The sequence below is a fragment of the Syngnathus scovelli genome, chromosome 3 (genome assembly GCF_024217435.2).
Source record: "Syngnathus scovelli strain Florida chromosome 3, RoL_Ssco_1.2, whole genome shotgun sequence".
NCBI lineage: Eukaryota > Metazoa > Chordata > Actinopteri > Syngnathiformes > Syngnathidae > Syngnathus > Syngnathus scovelli.
Genome location: NC_090849.1, coordinates 10,229,387 through 10,249,386, shown reverse-complemented (window position 1 = coordinate 10,249,386; position 20,000 = coordinate 10,229,387). Strand labels below are relative to the sequence as shown.

General features: G+C 40.4%; 1 protein-coding gene and 1 long non-coding RNA gene across 7 annotated transcripts in view; one reads left to right on the top strand and one right to left on the bottom strand.

The window, feature by feature from the left end:
* Positions 1–20,000, top strand: part of tncb (tenascin Cb) — an 83,404-nt gene that overhangs the window by 55,539 nt on the left and 7,865 nt on the right. For 4 of the 6 annotated variants that reach the window (XM_049764178.2, XM_049764177.2, XM_049764176.2 and 1 more), the window contains 9 exons: positions 1–434; positions 1,103–1,366; positions 1,454–1,569; positions 2,136–2,289; positions 5,716–5,985; positions 6,329–6,514; positions 8,000–8,089; positions 8,853–9,116; positions 12,336–12,611. The exon at positions 1–434 is cut by the window's left edge and continues 787 nt beyond it. In XM_049764178.2, coding sequence (XP_049620135.1) covers positions 1–434; positions 1,103–1,366; positions 1,454–1,569; positions 2,136–2,289; positions 5,716–5,985; positions 6,329–6,514; positions 8,000–8,089; positions 8,853–9,116; positions 12,336–12,611 — 2,054 coding nt within the window. Of the gene's footprint in view, positions 435–1,102; positions 1,367–1,453; positions 1,570–2,135; positions 2,290–5,715; positions 5,986–6,328; positions 6,515–7,999; positions 8,090–8,852; positions 9,117–12,335; positions 12,612–19,547; positions 19,821–20,000 lie in introns of all 6 variants that reach the window. The other 2 variants (XM_068650179.1, XM_049764179.1) reach the window with 2 other exon arrangements.
* On the bottom strand, positions 2,144–4,414 carry LOC125965771 (uncharacterized). The gene is made up of 3 exons (XR_007479957.2): positions 4,106–4,414; positions 3,988–4,014; positions 2,144–2,265 (listed from the first exon to the last, which is right to left on the bottom strand). It is a non-coding gene; the product is annotated as an uncharacterized lncRNA (long non-coding RNA).

Below are 20,000 nucleotides of genomic sequence, written 5' to 3'. Positions count from 1 at the left end.
GCGCTGTGTTACCGGCCAGTGCATGTGCAATAAAGGGTTCACCGGCGAGGACTGCAGCATCAAGACCTGTCCTAAAGACTGCATGGGACGTGGGGAGTGTGTGGATGGCAAGTGTGTGTGCTTTGCTGGTTTCACCGGTAAAGGATGTGGTGAACTGACCTGCCCTGATGACTGTCTCGGCCGTGGCCACTGTGTGAACGGTCAGTGTGTTTGTCACAAAGGTTTCACTGGTGAGGACTGCAGTGAGAAGACATGTCCTAAAAACTGTCTGGACCGAGGATATTGCAATGACGGCATCTGCGTATGCTACGAAGGCTTCGCTGGGCTGGACTGCTCCTTTCTAACTTGCCCTGGGGACTGCCAGAACCAGGGTCGCTGTGAAAATGGAGTGTGCCTCTGCGATGAGGGTTTCATTGGTGAAGACTGCTCTGCAGGTAAGGATAATAACTGGATCATTGCTTTGGCTTTCATATTTTGCTGTACTTACTAAACTGCTTGCAATGCACTCTCATTTGAGATCTGAATAGTATTATAACCTTAAACATAATAAATGCAATCATGCATAAACGTAGATTGGACACTATCTCAACTGCTTGACTGGCCATTCTTGTTATTGGGGGAAAAACTACAATGATGATTCTTGTGAACGAATGAAAATCTGTAATGATTGAAATAATAAAATATTCCTTGGGTTACCAAAAAACAAATAATAGTTCATGTTGAATTAAAAAACGATCAAATGCAATTTGGTGCCCATCCAATTGCGTAGCAATAATGCTCATTTTATTTTTTAGGGGTTGACAATTACCATACAACAGAAAGGGTAAAAATAAAAACACACCCAAGGCCCATTGGGAGTGTTGAAACTTATATACTAGCTGCTACTCCCTTCCCTATTCATTATCACCCTGTGATTGACTTGCAAACAGCCCATACACCTGTCGGCTGTCGTGCTACAGGGAGTTTCTCTGATAAAGAATGTTTTCCTTGGTCCAATTCAAAACCTTCCACAAAGTTTAGTGTAAAATATGTAGTTTATTTATATGTTTGTTTATTTATAGTTCTCATTTTAAGCGTGGCATGTACTTTCTGTTTTCCTCAGTTTCACCTCCAAAGGACCTAACTGTGGAAGAGGTCACACCTGAGACGGTGGATCTGTCTTGGGAGAATGAGATGCGTGTGACAGAGTACTACATCATCTACGTTCCCACATCGCCCGGAGGTCTGGAGCTGGATGTGCGGGTTCCCGGTGACCAGAAGAAGGCTACGATTAGAGAGCTCGAACCAGGCATTGAATACCTGATCAGCGTCTATGCTATTCTCAACAACCAGAGGAGCATTCCTGTTAGCGCAAGGGTGGCAACACGTATGAGAGTTCCAGTTTATATGTGACTATAAAACAGTCTCAAGCCAATTAAAAAGATCGTAAATTAACTGTTTCTAAACATCCCAGACCTTCCCGAGCCAGAGGGCCTGAAGTTCAAAGCAGTGCGTGAGACGTCTGTGGAGGTACAGTGGGACCCCCTGGACATCCCCTTTGATGGATGGAATCTCATCTTCAGAAACACTGTGAGTAATGCTGGCAATGACTATTTACAATACAAAACTACAGTAGTTCAACCCATTGTATAAAGAAGCAAAATTTTGAAATGATCTTCATTTTGAATAAGTTTTGCTTCCATTGCTCAGAAACATTTGAAAACACTGCCACTAAAACCAATTCAAAGTCTATTAAAAGATGGTCTATGTCTCATCGCTCACTCATAAGTGTAGTGCTACACAATGCTGACTTTCATGCAGTTAGATTGCGATTGATTTCCAATCAGTCACTGATGTGGAAAAATGGTTCTCTGAACTGTATGTGCCAGTATGAGTTCTGCTCAGTGGAAAACAGGCATCATGTAGGCATAATCATAATAGCAAACAGTCTGTGGATATATTCAATGAAACAATGTCATGATGTTATGAGGGTTGTAAGGCTTCTTTTGTGAGGAAAGGTAGGGCTGCAATGTTTTTCTTTCTACATTTATTATATTGACAATACATTGTAATTTAAGCAATGTTTCAGGCCATGCTTTGACAACACACTGAGAAACTGAAAAGCACTGTCCAGTGGTTTTATTTGGTTCTCCCAGAAAGAGGAGGATGGTGAGATTCTGAGCTCCCTCGGCCGACCGGACACGACCTTTGAGCAGTCTGGCTTGGGCCCTGGCCAAGAGTACGAAGTCAAACTGGAGGTAGTGAAGAACAAGAAGCGCGGACCACCTGCCTCAAAGAATGTTGTTACAAGTAAGTGTACATATGTATTCATGCTGCAAGCTATTATTATTAGTAGCAATAGTAGTAGTACTAGTAGTAGTAGTAGTCGTAGTAGTCGTAGTAGTAGTAGTAGTAGTAGTAGTAGCAGTAGTATACACAATGGGCTTGATATTTAACAGTCTACATAAATGTTTTGCGTTTACTATTGCACATCATTTTTATTGTTTTAATATTTTAGTCACAATATTTTAGTTTTTCTCAATATATATTTTGGGTCACAGGAGATTCATCCAGCAAAAATATATTAACAGAGGAGGAAAACCTGATAAAGACGAGTACTTCGTTGATCTTCAACCTTTATTATTGTCTTGTTTGGTATTCCGAACAAAATTACTTTAAATCAAATGGTAGCAGTGCCTTTATTGGCTTGAAACAGGACTGCCTCCATAAAACAGGCTGAGTTTAGCAAGACTCAAATAAGAGTGTATAATTATTGATCGTTGGTGTAATGGAAAATGTTGAAAGCATGTCACAGACAAGACAGCTGGGGACTTTTAAACGTGTTAAACCATGAGGAAAAAAGGTGTAACCTGTCTCCTTTAGAGGCAAAATCACTCGGATCCTTCATACAGTATATCTGATTGATTCACACTGACATGCATGACATGTGCAAGCATGTCTGATTAGTTCAATAATTCCATTGGTTAGAGGCTAAGTATAAACAACTGTGTCTTCATTAGAGTGGTTAATGATAAGGCCTTTTTTAAAGATTTTGACAGCAATATGCACTGACCAGATAAAAAAAAAAACTTCTCTAACTTCTAGGTGTGCTTTGATTTTATTTTCTAATGCATCTCTGGAGTAGTACAAAGACGAATTCAAAAAGGTCCAATGCCATTTTATGCACGCAGATTACATATATGTCAAGCCTAAATTAGATTAGCGGGTTCCGTTTTTTTTTGTTGTTCAGGCCCTCTTGTCTCTTGAATGTCTTGCAACACTCAATGAGACACTTACAGTTTGTACTCAGTTCAAATGTAGATTATCACAGGATGTCTTTCCTCAAGTTGCCTGGGTTTGACACATCATTTCTAGCCTTTATGAAAAAGTGTCCTTCACGGAGCTTTGATCTGCACAATGTTTAAATGACCTCATAAATACAAAAGAGTGTCTGCGCTTGCATTTCTGAAATTGCAATAATATGCACAATACTCTGGTCTGTATGGAGGAATCCTTATCCAGTGGAAGAGACAATTGGTGTGTGCTGTGAACCAAATTACCACACAATAATCTTATACAAAGGTGTTTTGATTGTTTTTTAAATCTGTGTGTGCGTGCCTGTGTGCGTGCCTGCGTGCGTGCCTGCGTGCGTGCCTGCGTGCGTGCGTGCGTGCCTGCGTGCGTGCGTGCCTGCGTGCGTGCCTGCGTACGAGAGAGAGAAAGAGAGAGAGAGAGAGAGAGAGAGAGAGAGAGAGAGAGAGAGAGAGCTCTTACCCATGAAATAATATCATTAAACTTTCTCGTCACTGCTCACACAAAATGGCAATAATGAATTAAATAGTAGTAATAGTTTTAACCCGCGCAAGTTACCCCGCAATAAGTAGTGAAGTATTTAATTTGTGTCTGATAAATGTGTCTAACGCAGGTGCTTTTTACTGAAACATGCATAATCTCCTCCTTATCTACCCTGAGTTATATCAAAAATGAATTATTGCCTCGACATATTACCTGTAGCTCCCTGTACTTGTTTAGCTCCTGTGTAAAAAAAAAAAAATACAGCTGGTTTAGGTGGAGAAGACCTGGTTCCTTCAAGAATGTAAAAAAAGTACAATAAAATACATCATACCTGAATGCACAAAGCGCCATCTGAGCAGGGCGGACTCGTTCAACATAATGTGATCCGTCAGCTATAATATTGAGTTTTATGACTTTAATTGTCGCAACTATTGGGAGAAAGCGGCGTACTGCCACATACGAGAGTGACCGGAGCTCGTGCACAGTGTGACGTCACTATGCAATCAGTAAGTATGCCTTAAAAGGGAAGCCAACCCCAAAGTTTTCTTTGTAATAAAATGTTCTGTGTAGCCCAGCGAGTGGAAACACAGTGGTCTGATTAACGTTTTGTTTGTAGAATATGTATTGAACAGGCAAAATCCATCACAACTAATCACGGATCACCAGTTTTCTGAAACTGAGGCGTGACTGGTTGTGACCTGAGACCTGGCAACTGTGAAGTCATTTTCAGTCGACAGCAAGTGGCAAAATGGCTTTCCTGGAGATGGATAAAAAGAGGGAGATTTTGCCTGTTCAATTCATATTCCACAAAAAAAGCATTAATCAGAGTCTTGCGTTTAGACTACTGGGTCCACATACAACATATTATTGTGAAGACAATTTGGGGGTTGACTATCATTTCAAGAACTGTAACTGGATTCATCAAGCAGATGTGCGACGTATTAAGTTGTATACACGAGAGACAATAAAAAGCACTTAAAACTTACTAAGCTATTCTTTCCAGATGCATTAGCAAGCGCTTGACTCAGGTATTCTGCTCGTTTTAACGACTGGGAAAAAAAAAAAAAAAGGAAATCCATCACGTCTTCCTGATTCCGTAAGTCCTTGAAGGCCATGAACAAAAATGGGTGTGGTAAACAGATTTAAAATGATATGAATCATTCTATAGCGCTGTGAGCTCATACAGTTCAGGTATAGCCATGGATGATACGAAAGAGGAGAGGCAGCTTAGTCTTCAATGCCTGCCAAGTCCCTGACTTGCAGCGCACAGATGCTGCACATCACCTTTCCACTATGACTTGGATTTTACCTGCAAGCAAACTGAGTAGCTGATGTGTAAGGGGCAGATACAGCAACACTGCTTGAACACAAGAAATGGAAACTGAGTTTTTTTTTTTAAACCTAAGTCACTAGTAATTTTTAGCGATATTATAGAATCAAAGGTATGTTTGCTTTTCTAAGGTAGTAGAGTCAAAGTACAACATTTCCAAAACAAAATGCACTCCAGTAAATTGTAAAATTGTTACAAACATCAGCCATTCATTTCCCATATGCCAGCTTAACCTCATTTGGGTCGCAGTTCTACTAGAGATATAACAGATGACTTTGGGGTGACAGTATATGGGACTGGTCGTACTTCCTCAAGAAAAATGACTTTGTTACTTACAGTCCACCACTGCAAGTTTGTGATCTTGCACATTACAAAAACAAGTGTTGTTAACAGAGTTTAATTAGTCTCGTTTCCATGGAGTCTGTTTCATTGGTCTGTGCAATGTTTTTTTTTTGTTTGTTTTTGTGTTTTTACACTTGACGTGGCTTTGTATTAAAACTGCATACCCCTAGGAAATGGAAAAGTTAATTACTTGGTTCTTAAGTGTTGTAATCTCACCGTGTTTTGAAACAAGGCAACAACATTGAGTTATGTGTGGTTTACTCCTCCAGGAATTGACGCCCCGAGCCAGGTGAACATACGGGATGTGACGGACACAACAGCGCTGGTGACGTGGGTCCAACCTGTGGCCCATGTGGATGGGATCAGCGTCTCCTTTGGGCCTGGTGCCAGCCCTGCTGATCACAGTGTGGTTGAGCTTTCCTCCACAGACACCCAATACCACTTTGGGGGCCTCATCCCAGACACCCAGTATGAGGTGTCTTTGACAGCCCGGAGTGGAGAACGGTCCAGTGTCCCTGTTTATGACTCATTCCTCACAGGTAAGAAATACACATGGTAAGAACATTTTCAGATGTGGAAATGTATCTTCTTTCCTCCACTGTATTCTAAACCAGTAATTCTTAATCGATGGGTCGGAACACTAAAGTGTCGTGTATCCATTTTGGGTGGGTTGTGGACAACTAGTAAAACATTATTATTTAGATTTTTTTTCTGCTACAGTACAGAGGTGTTCCCATGTTTGGTTTTCAAAGGGCCACATACCCCACCAAGTTTAGAATAATGATGAATACGCATTTCCTGTGGTGGGCTGCTCTCACTCTAATGGAAACAACTTGTCAGAACTTAGCATCAGTATGAAATCAACTTCTCTGTGTGTGTTAGACTTGGATGCCCCAAGGGACCTTCAGAAGCTGGAGCTGACTGATGAAAGCATCACTCTTGAGTGGAAAAACAGCCACGCTCAGGTGGACAACTACCGCATTAAGTACGGTCCTCTGTCTGGAGGCGAGCACAGAGAGCTACTCTTTCCTGCCGGACTCCAAGACACAACACAGGCTAAGCTAATTGGTATGCACACTCCTTCTACCTCCACAGTCCACCCAGTAACTAATAATTGTACCATCCAGTAGAAAGATATATTGCACATTGGCAAGTTGGGCAGTCTGCCCAGCATCTCAAATAGCCGTTTACTATGAAAATAGAAATATTGAAATTCAGTTTCAAGATGCATGATAACATTGGTATCCATGGTTTGTCTCTAAGATCAATTAAGCACAAAGAGTATGAAGTTCACAACAGAGATGGAAATGTTGAATGACGTTTATGATTATTGCCGCAAATGGGTACAGAAGGCACGCTTCCTGTTTTTATCTGTTCATTTACCATCTCCATTTTATATATCAAAAGTACTCAATATATTTTAAGACCTTAGACCAGTGTGTCCAAACGAAAGGTACTTTAGCTTCATCGCTGAATGCAAGGTTTTTCTATTCCTGGCACAAAAAATGATTTTTGAGTTGTGTCACTGCTCTGTCTGCATCTTACGTCACTGTAAGTGAAAAGCAAGTTTTGACAGTATGAAGTGTTTTCTCTTATTATTTGGACGTGCAGTCTGTCTTAATAATTGGACAGTGTTATGTTCTGCCAGCTGATTTCTGCAATAGCTTTCCTTTGTTTTGGATTGCGAAATGTTTGCCCGTTTACAATAAGGCTGCCTTATGAGAAAACCACCCAGGGGGTTTGGCATTCACTGTTTAAATTGAATCACTATGCTGCTTATTTGTCTTTTTCTCAAGCAAGAGACATGGGCATGTTTTCATCTATCAATGCTGTTGACATTATAAAGCAGCGCTTTGAGCTTTGGTTTTATTTTTTTTATTTTTTTATTTTGTCGTAGTTTGTTGATTAGACACAATAAAAGAGGGGAAAAACTTTGTCAAATGGTGTCTTTGTCTGGCACAATTCTTTGTCCTTGGGAGGCCCATCTCATGGAAATAAAGCATAGTGTCCATTCAGCAGACGTCCCCCTCTTCACCGCACACCTCAGTAGTGCTTTCACACAGTTATTATCTGTAATTGCCTTCACGCTCGTGATTTTATTGATAATGAGTTTCCTGGGTATTAGGTGTAATTTCATGCTGCAGAACTCTGTGTGTGATGACCTCTGTGGGAGTTAATAAAGGAATTAAAGGCGATCAGGCCGAGAGAGGGCTTAATTGTGGAAACCAAAGGCTTTCCAAAGCCAGCAGTATCATTGGGAGTAGTGTTTCTGCTGCACGACAAGGGCCCTATAGATCCATCAATGCAAACACACCAGCCGTGTTCCACAAGGAGCTCAAGCTTACCATGAAATGCAATTTGGCTGCAACCTATTGTGCTATCATGCCACATGAAAGTGTTTTTGTGTTTGCCATGGCCACCGAAGCCATTAGCAGAAACAGCTGGCCACTTGACGAGACAGACTCCCAGCCATTCAGCTCAGGGAAGATAGAGGAATTTGGGCAAACAACCATATCAGTTGGTTGATTTTGTTTGTTTTGCATGGTTACCTAGGTCTGAGACCCGGCACAGAGTATGGAATGGGAGTGACAGCAGTGAAAGGGGAACGAGAGAGTCTGCCCACGACCACCAATGCTGTGACCGGTATGAAGATTTCACTTACTACTATAAGACAATTAATGTTAACTTTAACAATGTCTGTAATTGTCAGTAATGTCCATCATTCAGCAGTTACACTACAGTAGTATGTTTGTCCAAAAATGTTATATTTTCCCAGTCTTGTGGGAGTCTTGATATCTTCTGAAGTTCAGTTTGTTTTGTTCATTTTTGCTAATTCATCCATTTTGTTTGTCAGGATTCCATCAAATCAAATGTATATACTGTATGCTAATTACAGAAAAGTCTCAATGATTATCACAGTTAACAAAATTCCGTTCAAATCTTTGCAATAAATTTAGGCCCTTTAGTGGTGACATTTATTGATTCGCACACTCTGTCCTGTATCAGGCTAGCAGATTAACTTCCATTCTCTGTGTATGCAGTTACTGTCATCATTGGGTATAATTTAGTGAAAAGACTAAGGGAGGGAGAAGAAGCTAACAGAATCATTCTTTTGTAGGACGTCACTAAACCATTTGTAACAAAAACAAATGAAAAAAAACATTATTATTGAAAACCCGGTTGCTCATTCTCATGATGAACAAATTAATTATTGTAAATCACTTCTACAAGGGCAAAACATTGTTTCCTTACAATAACCCTCATTTTATTTTGCTTTGTAGGGCCAAACACCTCCCCTTTGACTGATGACGAGGGTGACAATCCACTGTCTCCCTCGCCTTGCATCAGCTCAAAAAGGCCCTGGCGTCAAATCGCAATTTACAAACTAGTGTCCTGTATGTTTCAGCTCTGGATGCACCAAAGGACCTAACTGTTGCTGAGGTGACAGAAACAACAATGGTGTTGGAATGGAGGCGCCCCCTGGCCAAGATAGACTCCTACCGACTTGTTTATGTTTCCGCTGATGGTCAAAGAGCAGAGGAAGTGGTCCCAGGAGGCTCTGAGTCCCACACCTTGAGAGGCTTGGCACCAGGCATGCTCTATACCATCAGCATCACTGCAGAGAGGGGACGCAAGACCAGTGCACCTTCTACCATCTCTGCACCTACAGGTCGGTGAATATGAATCATTAGCAGTCTTTTTGACGGATAATGTAACATAGCTCCTTACTGGACAAAGAGATATGGCATTGGTATCAAACTCATGGCCCAGGGGCAAGATACGGCTCGCCACATCATTTTATGTGGCCCACGGAGACAAATTGTGCATCGACTTCACGTGTCAATATTAAAATTACAACTTGTCTTCACTTTTAAAAAATAGAAGTATTGCTAGTATTGCAATTACCATTCATCTTTTTAAAATATTGGAACAGTTTTTATTCGTTTATTCAATTATCAATTGAACATAAGCTTCTGCCTAACCTTTTCAATTTGGTTACATATCTGAAGGTTTCTTGATCTCTTTAACCATGTTACTTTTTTCTGTTACTTTTCTTTTTCATTGAAATCTTACCAAAATGACAAAAATGCATGATTCCAGCAATACATTTTAAGGTCTGTAACACAGATTTTCCCATTTTGCAATAATGGTGACGGGGGTTGCTCTTGTCAACATGGTCCCGTGACAACAGCATCTGCATTTTGAATGAGCTTTACCACTTTCTTGGCTATCTCATTCAATATTCTGTCACGCCTTTTCAGTCTCTGTGGAGACGGTGCTGCTGATAGAGAAGGGCAGGGAACAACAACAATGCAACCCAAAAACAGTCAAACAATGGCTTTTCTTATGCTACCAGACTTTCCAGCAACTTTAAATAGATTTTTTTTCCCATTCTCTAACCATCCCCTAACCAGGAACCGAGTCACTTGCAGACCACTGATGACCACACGATCTAATACTGCATGCGCAAACAAGTACAGCCAAGCATCCTATAGTAATGGTCGTACATTTTAAAAGAATAATAGTGGTTCAGAAATACCACTGGTTCATGTAAGTATTGCTGCCCATCAAACAGAGGCAATAAATAGTTTGTTTGTTTGTTTGTTTGTTTGTTTGTTTGTTTGTTTGTTTGTTTGTTTGTTTGTTTGTTTGTTTGTTTGTTTGGTTGGTTGGTTGGTTGGTTGGTTGGTTGGTTGGTTGGTTGGTTGGTTGGTTGGTTGGTTGGTTGGTTGGTTGGTTGGTTGGTTGGTTGGTTGGTGAAGAACAAAGCACAGTTTACATGTTCAAAAGGGAGTAGGAAGAGGTAAAAAAAAAAAAAAATCTAGTCCCATCACTTGTTCTTATGTGACTCTCATAATAATGCAAAAATAAGTTATTTGTTGGAATTAATTGTTTGCCTGAAGTAATACCGCCTATTTCTTCGACTGGAGCTCATACATAGTATGTGGGAATACATTTGCCATTACTGTGTAGTATTAATTTTTCCTCATCCTAAAAACAAAACAAAATAATCGTGGCACACTTACACACAATTGTCAAATCACCTTATGCAATAAGTTTCAACATCTGTGGACAAAAATCAAAATACGTGGGAAAAGAAAAAGATCTATAAATAACGGCTCATTGTGTATTTCTAGACTGCACTTTAATTATAATGGGCAGGGTGATAGCAGTGGTGGTGTGGGGAGGGCCATTGAATAATGTTCATTCATGTGGTAATTGTTGACGTGAGCCTTGCTCCCCTCTGGTTTTGTGCGATTTGACCACGATGAACTCTGGTTCTGTCAGATAAAAGGCCACATGCTGGGACTCCTGTTAAAACATTGTCTCTGAAATCAGCAGCCTTCTAATCCACAGCCTGCGTTGATCTGAGCTGAGCCTTTATCGTCTCCAGACATGAACGTAGATTGGACTCGTTTTACAGGAGGAATTGGAGAAATGTGGAGCAGTGGATATGACAAGGTTTGGATGGACGGTTCAGTGATCTACTTACTGCCTTAGTGACGATTACAATAATTTAATTTAATAGTGTTTGAAGGGATCTACTGAGAGGCAGATGCAAATGTTTTATGTGAATATAATACTTGAATGATAAATGGAGAAACAGACCACCGTCATAAGGCTCACACCAAATTTGTCACAACGTGCCGTTGCATGCCTTGTGCGATTTCCCCTTGACGATTTTCCATAAGTACTTTAATGCACTCGTTGTCGCAGCAGGTCCATTGTTGACCTCTGTCTGACGTGCCATGTTCCTTTTCTTTGTTGACTTTATTGGTGGCCTGCACTTTGTCTTTGTGGTATGATGTCTCCTAATAATCTACCTATATTGCATGTTTTGAAAATGAGGTCTGCAACCCATGGCTCCAGAGCCGCATGTGCAAAGCAAAGAAGAAAAAAATAAGGCAAGCCCAGAGCGAATGCGCCAGCCCCACCCGCTTCTTCAAGTGACATTGATATCCATCCATCCATTTTCGGTACCGCTTGTCCCCACGGGGGTCGCGGGCGTGCTGAAGTCTATCCCAGCAGTCATCGGGCAGTAAGCGGGGGACACCCTGAACCGATTGCCAGCCAATTGCGAACAACCATCCACACTCGCACTCACACCTAAGGGCAGTTTGGAGTGCTCAATCGGCCTACCAAGCATGTTTTTGGGATGTAGGAGGAAACCGGAGTGCCCGAGAGGTCAGATATATTTATTCATTTATTTACTTTTGTCATTACGCCTTTTTATTCTGATTAGGCTTTTAATCCAAATGAATGCGTCCTAAAAACATAGCCACTGTCTCTCAGGACATCTGCTCTCCATAAACTTGGCAGTGTTGGGGACATTGCGAGTTGTGATGTTTTTCTGCACCCTCTATATCATTCTAATCTATTCTCTGAATGTGCTCATAATGGTCTCGGATTACAGGCTGCTGCACATTGTTCCGCATGGCTTCCGCACTTCTATTTGAAGTGGACAGTGTACTTTCTACCGTTCTGGCAGGGCTAGAAGGCTCCACCTTCAAATGTTAATGGATCATTTGTGGTCATTAATGCACACAAGCTGCATTGCATGTCTCACTGTTGCTTTTAATTTTAAAGTCTTCTCTCTCATATGGTAATATGGATGTTATGGCTATAGGCAGCCATCAATAATGAGACGCTTTGTTGAGGTCTGTTCTTTTGTAGTGAAAATTGCAGAATATGTCAGTCAAGTGAAAGCAGCATTTTCCTTTGAGACAGCAAAATGAAATGACTGAAATACAGCACCATTAGTGTCAACATTTTTGCTGCCACTGATGGGGGGTGTTCCACAAGGTCATTTAAAAAAACATGGCGGACTCTCCATTCTTTCTATGTCACCACCCTGTAACTCCATATTGATATGTTTTTCATCACCCAGCGGACGAGAAGCCCATGGTGACACATGTCAGTGTCAGCGATGTGTCATGGGACAGCTTCCTCCTGTCCTGGTCCGCAGACGAAGGGGCCTTTGAAGCATTTCTGATCGAGATCACTGATGCAGAGACAGGCGCTGAGTGGCAAAATCACACTGTGCCCGCCGATGCTCGCAGCATTGTCATCTCTGGCCTCAGTCCCATCACCTGGTACAGGGCCAATCTGTACGGGGTGTACAGGGGCCAGCTGTTAGATCCTGTCTTTGCAGACACCATCACAGGTATAAGCACCGTCAATGCTGTGGCCTAACTCTTTCCTTTGCTTGAGTTCTCTCTTGCTGCTTCACACTATGAGAGTGATTATCTTGTTGTCTTCGTGGATTTCTGCTCTGTTCAGCACCGACTTCAGTTCTCTCCCGAGGAGGTTTTTAAAAAAAAAAACTGTTATTTTCTCCTTTTCCTTTCCTTTTAAAAACTATAAACTACAGCCTCAAAATTACCCTGGACCTAAGTTTGTAGAATGTTTATTTTATAAAAGGTGAAATAATTGGTAGTTGCCATGTGACTGAAATTCTTTGGTTGAAAATCTGCATTGAAATCTAGAAAAGCATGTTTTGTTCCCTTTTATTTGTTAGCACAAACATTTAAATTGTTAGAAAAGCACATTACGAAACACAGACTAACCCATCACCCACTGCCAGACTTCATGCCAGACGCCAGTGTGACTAACTCAAATTCACCAACAACACCCAGACATAGTTACGGAACTAATGCTCCATTCCAGAAAAGTTAGACGTATATACTACACACTTCATTACTTCCTTGGAGGATATAAGTATGTAGTCCAATTTAGTAATCAAAAACATGATTAATCAAGTCAAGTCAAGTCAAGTCAAGTTTATTTGAATAGCCCTAAATCACAAACAGTCTCAAAGGGCTTCACATAGACAAAAATTGACAATTATTCTCAAAGCATCATTTTAATAATGTCGCATTGAATTCATTTGTAAGATTATCAATAGAGCCGCTTTATGCGGGAAACATGGCGGTTGCCGGCGACAGTAACTCAGATAGCACAGTTGCAGTCATGTTGTTAAAATTACGGCTGCTATAATTCTGATTGCTCTCTTGCCTTTGACAAGGAACTAAAATTTCAAATTTTATTAAGAAATGATCAGACAAAACAGTAGTGTCTGGCAGTACTGCTATATTTGAGGTTGCTAGTCCCCGGGATAATACCAGATCTAAGGTATTTCCATTCTTATGCATTGCTGCCTGTACGGCTTGCGTAAAACCAAACATATCGATTGAAGTCTGAAATGCCGAAGTCAGTGGTTCTGACGGTGAATTCATGTGGATGTTGAAATCACCCATGATAACTATATTATCTGCATTTGTCGCTAGATCAGCCACAAATTCAGAAAATTCATCCAGGAAGCCAGAGTAAGCCCCGGGTGGACGGTAAATAATAGCAAGATAGAATGACGGTAAAGCAGTGGATTGCACAATGAGAACTTCAAATGTTTTAAATACGTGAATTGAGCGAGGCCTAAATCTAAGCTCAGAATTTGAGATGAGGGCAACACCCCCACCCTTTTTTCGAGGACGCGCCACATGCGAGCTCACAAAATTTGGAGGCGAGGCCTCGTTAAGCGGCAGCAGTTCATTAGGCTTTAACCAGCTCTCGCAAAGACCGAAAACGTTTAGATTATGTTCCGTGATAAGGTCATGAACGAGAAGTGCTTTCGTATGAAGCGATCTAATATTCATAAAACCGAGTTTAAGTGTAATCGGTCGATCAGGGTGCGTATCTATCGAAGGATTTTTAAACGGGATGCGAGTAAGATTGTGTTCTCTAGGCCTGACATCACCTCTCAAAAGTTTATTAGCGCGGTGGGATGAAACGACCGTGGGAATTTGATGGTGAATATTTGTTACACGTGAAGTTATCTAAAACAGGCACCGTTTCATCAGCAAGACCGGTCGGGGCAGAGTGATTGGATTTGTCTACTACCCCAGTAGAAAGTGTGTTTATGTGTACTGTAGCACTATTCAAACTGTCGTGCTCTAGTCTACACGAGGAGCTATGTGTATGCTGAAAGTCTAGCCTAGCGCTAGTTAACTTTAACTTAACAGACTCCAAACCCATCCTCACAGGTGGTCTAATCACCTGTGCCCTGGCCTGCTCTAAAGTGACCTGTCATGAGTGGCTCAGACAGTAATCTATATTCCTAGAAAGAGTGAAGGCGCCTTCACGGTTAGGGTGAAGGCCGTCCTTCCTCAGCAGGTCGGGGCGGCCCCAGAAGGAGGACCAATTATCTATAAAATACAGTCCCTGCTTTTTACAGAACCCAGCCATCCATCGATTAAGGGAGACTAATCTACTAAACCTCTCATCAGTCCCTCTCCCAGGCAGGGGGCCAGAGACAAATACTCGATGCCGACTCATCTTTCTGGCAAGATCACAAGTCCTCGCTATGTTTTTCTTTGTGATCTCTGATTGTCTCATCCTAACATCATTGGAGCCGACCTGTATCACTATGTCCGAGTAGCTAGTGTTGGTGGAACTACGCTGTTGACTAGGCCTATTGCGAGTCAGCTCTCTAAGATTAGCTTCTATGTCGGGTGCTCTGCCCCCAGGAACACACATTACCGTGGCTGGATTTTTAAGCGTAATGTTTCGGGTAATGGAGTCACCTATGACCAAAGTGCAAGGGCCAGTAGACCGAGATGACTTTGGATGGCTATGCGTCTTACCTGGCTCATCGCGATTAGCAAGCCGCTTGGGACTAATGCTAAATTGATTGATTGATTGATTGATTGATTGATTGATTGATTGATTGATTGATTGATTGATTGATTGATTGATTGATTGATTGATTGATTGATTGATTGATTGATTGATTGATTGATTTCAAACATCCAAAACCAAAAAGAAAAAACAAAACAAATCACACTAAAGTGCCACATGTAAGTCCATACAACAAACAAAAATATAAACCAACGAACAAAAAAATACATAAATGAATAATAATAATAATACATAAGTAAATAAATCAATAAAGAATGCTCGAAAAGGAGTAGGAAGAAGCATAGCTTTTTAGATTCCTACCCCTTTCTCACTTTATCCATTAAACCAATGATTCAACATATACTGTAATTCTACAACAGAACACAAGTAGATACACTTTCACACTTATTTTTCTGTTTCAATTTAACTTGTGTGTAGCTCTTTGGCACTTTTAGCCTTTGTACCTGCTAAACAACATATTTTTGTACATTCTTTTAAACTGGTGGATATTTGGACTTTGCTTGAGTTCCTCACTTAGATTGTTCCATAGTTTGACCCCGGTTATAGTGATACAGAAACTTTTTAAGGTTGTTCTTATGTTTAAGATTTTGAAGTTGTGATTCCCCCTTAACTTATAACCTCCCTCCCAATTCCTAAATAAGTTTTGGATATTTTCTGGTAGTTGTTTTGCTTTTGCCCTATACATGATGATTGCTGTTTGATAAGATACTATGTCAGTGAATTTCAATAGTTTGGATTGTATGAAAAGTGGATTTGTGTGTTCCAAGTAGTTGACTTTATGAATAGTCCTTATGGCTCTTTTCTGCAGAATGATAAGTGGCTGTAGTGAAGTTTTATAAGTATTCCCCCAAACCTCAGCACAGTAATGCAAATAGGGCAAGACAAGAGAACAATAAAGTGTACGAAGTGAATGATAATCCAGTAATTCTTTCGCTTTGTATATGACTGCCATGCTTCTTGAAATTTTAGACTTTACGTTTTTGATGTGTGGCTTCCAACTCAGCCTGTCATCTCTTATAACCCCAAGAAATTTGTTTTCCTGCACTCTTTCAATTTCAGTCCCATCTATTTCTTTATGTTCGCTTTGCCAAATACCATAAACTTGGTCTTACTTACATTTAATGATAATTTGTTCCAGTCGAAACACATTTTCATTTTTTTCATTTCCTCATCCAACACTGATTCCACTTGTTGGATGTTATCACCTGAACAAAAGATATTTGTGTCATCTGCAAAATTGATGAGTTTTAGTTCTTTAGAGACTTTGCACATGTCATTTATATACAAAATAAATAATTTAGGGCCTAAACCTGACCCTTGTGGAACACCACAAGCTATGTCCAAATATCCAGAGCAGTGATTACCCAACTTTACATACTGTCGCCGTTCTCGCAGATAATCCTTTATCCAGTCTAATGCAATTCCCCTTATCCCATATTTTTCTAATTTATTGAATAGTATATTATGATTAATTGTGTCAAAAGCTTTTTTGAGGTCAATGACAACTCCCATTGCATGTTGTTTATCTATTGCATCTGTGATTTACTCGATTGATTCCATTAATACCTGTGCTGTTGATCTGTTTACTCTAAAACCATATTGGTTCTCTGCAAATAATTTATGTTTTTCCAAAAATCCATCCATTGCACTGTTAAAAAGCTTTTCCAATATTTTTGAGAGTTGTGGCAATATTGAGATAGGTCTGTGTTGTGTTTGCTCCCAGTTTTATAAAGAGGAATTAGCGTAAAAACTGGCACATTTTGATTTCCGTGCTTGCATTTTGGCCCTATTTCCTCTGTTTGGGATTTTGTCAGACCGTGCTGCAACATGCTGGGCATTCCAGTGGATGGGAGATGAGTTTTTGTTTTTTTTTTGTTTTTTTTTTTTACATGCCGTGATCCATCCAACAAATTGGTAGTAGAAAGTACAATCATTTCTAGATTATCTAAAAGCAGGTCTAAGTTTTGAGGCAGGTGATGTAACACATTTGTGATGTATTTGATCAAAGTGGAGGCAGACAGATTCTGAGGTCTGCATGACATGTGTGGTGGCTCACGTTTCTGTGATTAAGGGCTATGTAAATACACCTGACTTGAGTTGAATCAAGAGAACATTTTCAAATATTACACACTACTCTATAACAATACCCCCGACAAACAATAAGATTCTTGTAGGCCAATTGGCAACATCGTAAAACTGAATCAATCCTCGCTTTATTCACAGTTTTATGAGTGTCTCATTCCAGCATGAAGCATCATTTAACCTTTTAAAGACTAATCAGTCAAGTGAGGAAAAAAATGGGAGAACTGACAGGAATTAAATAAAAAACCCGAAGCTTTGTATGAGACTTCTCGTCTGTATGCATCCCAAGTCCCCCAAAGACTGGGCCGTGCTTCATTCTCAGGCTGCCATTGCCCTTGCCTTTGCCAGGGGCTTCTGAGGCCACACAGAATATGGCATACACTCAACACAGTCTATTGTCACCATGTTAATGGTTGATCAAACCATCTTTTTTCAAGAGCATTAAGCATTCCAAGTAGTGAATGCAGGCACTGACTAACTTAATTATGTCGTGCACAGTAGTCAACACTAGTCAAGTGGAGAAAGACATTACAAGGGAGATTAAGTCCTCCAACTGAAAAACATTAAGCACGGAAACTTTGATTAGCCAAATAGTTTTATGTAACAATGTTACCACAAACAGATGTGGACAGCATGCCAAATTACCTTGAATCTCTCTGGATTTTTGTCACCACAAACTAGTAGTAAAGTTGTCAGGTGTAACTGGTACATAGTTTCTGCTTGCAGAACACAATGTTACCGCAGGCGAAGCTCCATGACCTCATCCAAATGACAAACTCGCTTTTGTGAGTGGCGATTCTGTTCCCCCAAGACGTGGGGGTGTGCATAAAGACACAGTGGAAGGAGCAGTGGTACGGTGGAGAGGGTGAAATCAGTAGCAAGCTAGCGCTTGTAAGCTGATGGAGGTGACCCTCCTTCTGTTGCACTGACCAGTTAAAGCTGCCGATGCTGGCTAATGAGGAGTGACAGCTCCTTGTTGATTTGTCTGTTCTGTTTCTCATTTCCTGTGCTTCTTCTCACAACAAATGCCTTGTGTATTTTTTTCCTCGTAAGGAAAAGGAGCTTGAGGTGAACCCTTACAACACTCACATTTGGTGGTGTTTTAATGAGCAGTGGCACTAGGATTTATTCTAGGTTTTTCTTAGCCTTAATATGCCTTTTTCTTTTCCAGACTGCTTTAAAAGCTCCGTCTGATCCATGTGTCCTTGGATCCATAAATGCTACCGGATGTTTCTCTGGCTAATTAGGTTGTGGGTTTACTGTTGTCTTACTATAGGCTGCTAAAAATGGCTGCCGGTCAAACAGCTTTTCAACAACCCATACACGCATTTGTGAAATGAGAGGTAGTGGGATGAACTTTTCCACTCGTACAAATATTATTGTCAAACATTGTCTATTCTGTCATGAAATTTTGGAGATTCTAAATGACTTGGACAAACTTGAAACCAGTCACAAGAAGGAGTCATTTCATATTGTTTGACAAAACTCCTTTCAACTTTGCATTTACTTGGATCTCGGTCATTTGCTTTCAGTACGCTGTGACTTATCCTGGAGGAGTTTCTAAGATGTGCTGTCCCAAGTTTTAAACTCAGCATTAAGCAGAATGGATTCGATTCCCAAGCACCCGGACCAAGTTAAATTGAACAAAACATGGCTTTTAACCCAGTTATGACTTCTCTAAAATTACAGATGGGATAGATTTATTTTCTGATTGTTCTTCTTAAACTAACACTTCAAATTCATTTTGTATGCAAACTTGTCAGTCAAATAAATCAATAGGTTGAGGTGGAAAACAACTTTTTAATTGCAATATTTAAGGTTTTGATGATGATCTTTTTGCACTTACACAAAAGTTTTTAATACATAGCCAGATAAAGAATTTATGAAGTACGCCCTTAAAAATACTGGGTTACAAACAACTCAACAAATTTATTTTGCCCAAAACACTCCGAATTTTTTTTTTTTTGCAAAACAACACAAAGTTTGATCAAATTGCACCAACTTCCTGGGTTGGTCCAGTTTTTTAACCCAGCAGTTTTAAAGGTGTGTTAGCCTAGCAGGTACCAAATAATGAATTTAAGTAGCATTCAAAATATTACTTTTGTTGTGATTCGACCTAATATACAGGATTAGGGACTTTTGTGTGAAGTTAGTCAAATCTGTGGTCTACTGAACTTTGTAGAGAGACAGTATTTCAAAACTCAGGCTTCATGTTGCTGAATTTCCATTTCAGATCGATTTCATTTCATAACGGTGTTCCTATTACGTAAAAGCATTCTCGAGTTTAACAGAAGAGCAAATCTGACCTTCCCTTGTCACTCAGAGACTGAACCACAGGTGCAGGCTCTCCTACTGTCCGACATCACTCCTGAGAGCTTTAGATTGGTGTGGACAGCAGATGACGATACCTTCGACACCTTTGTCATAATGGTGAGCCAAGCTGAGAGCCCTGACCAACCCCAAGAGCTGGTGTTGAGTGGCGAAGAGAGAAGCACAGAAGTGACGGACCTCAACGAGGACACAGAGTACAAAATTGAAATCTTTGGACTAATTTTGGGAAGGCGGTCCAAGTCTGTAATCGAGGGGGTGAGAACAGGTACAGCTTGAAAGGATGGCTCTCAATGAAAATCTGGGAAGAGTTATTCAGTTTTATTTGTTTTGTCAATGTTTTTTTCCTCTTATATATGTTCTCACAAGCATGGAAAGGTCCAGGATATTGTCTTTTTTAATGTGTTTACTAACCAAACAATGTCCAAACTACTTGATGCAAAGTCTA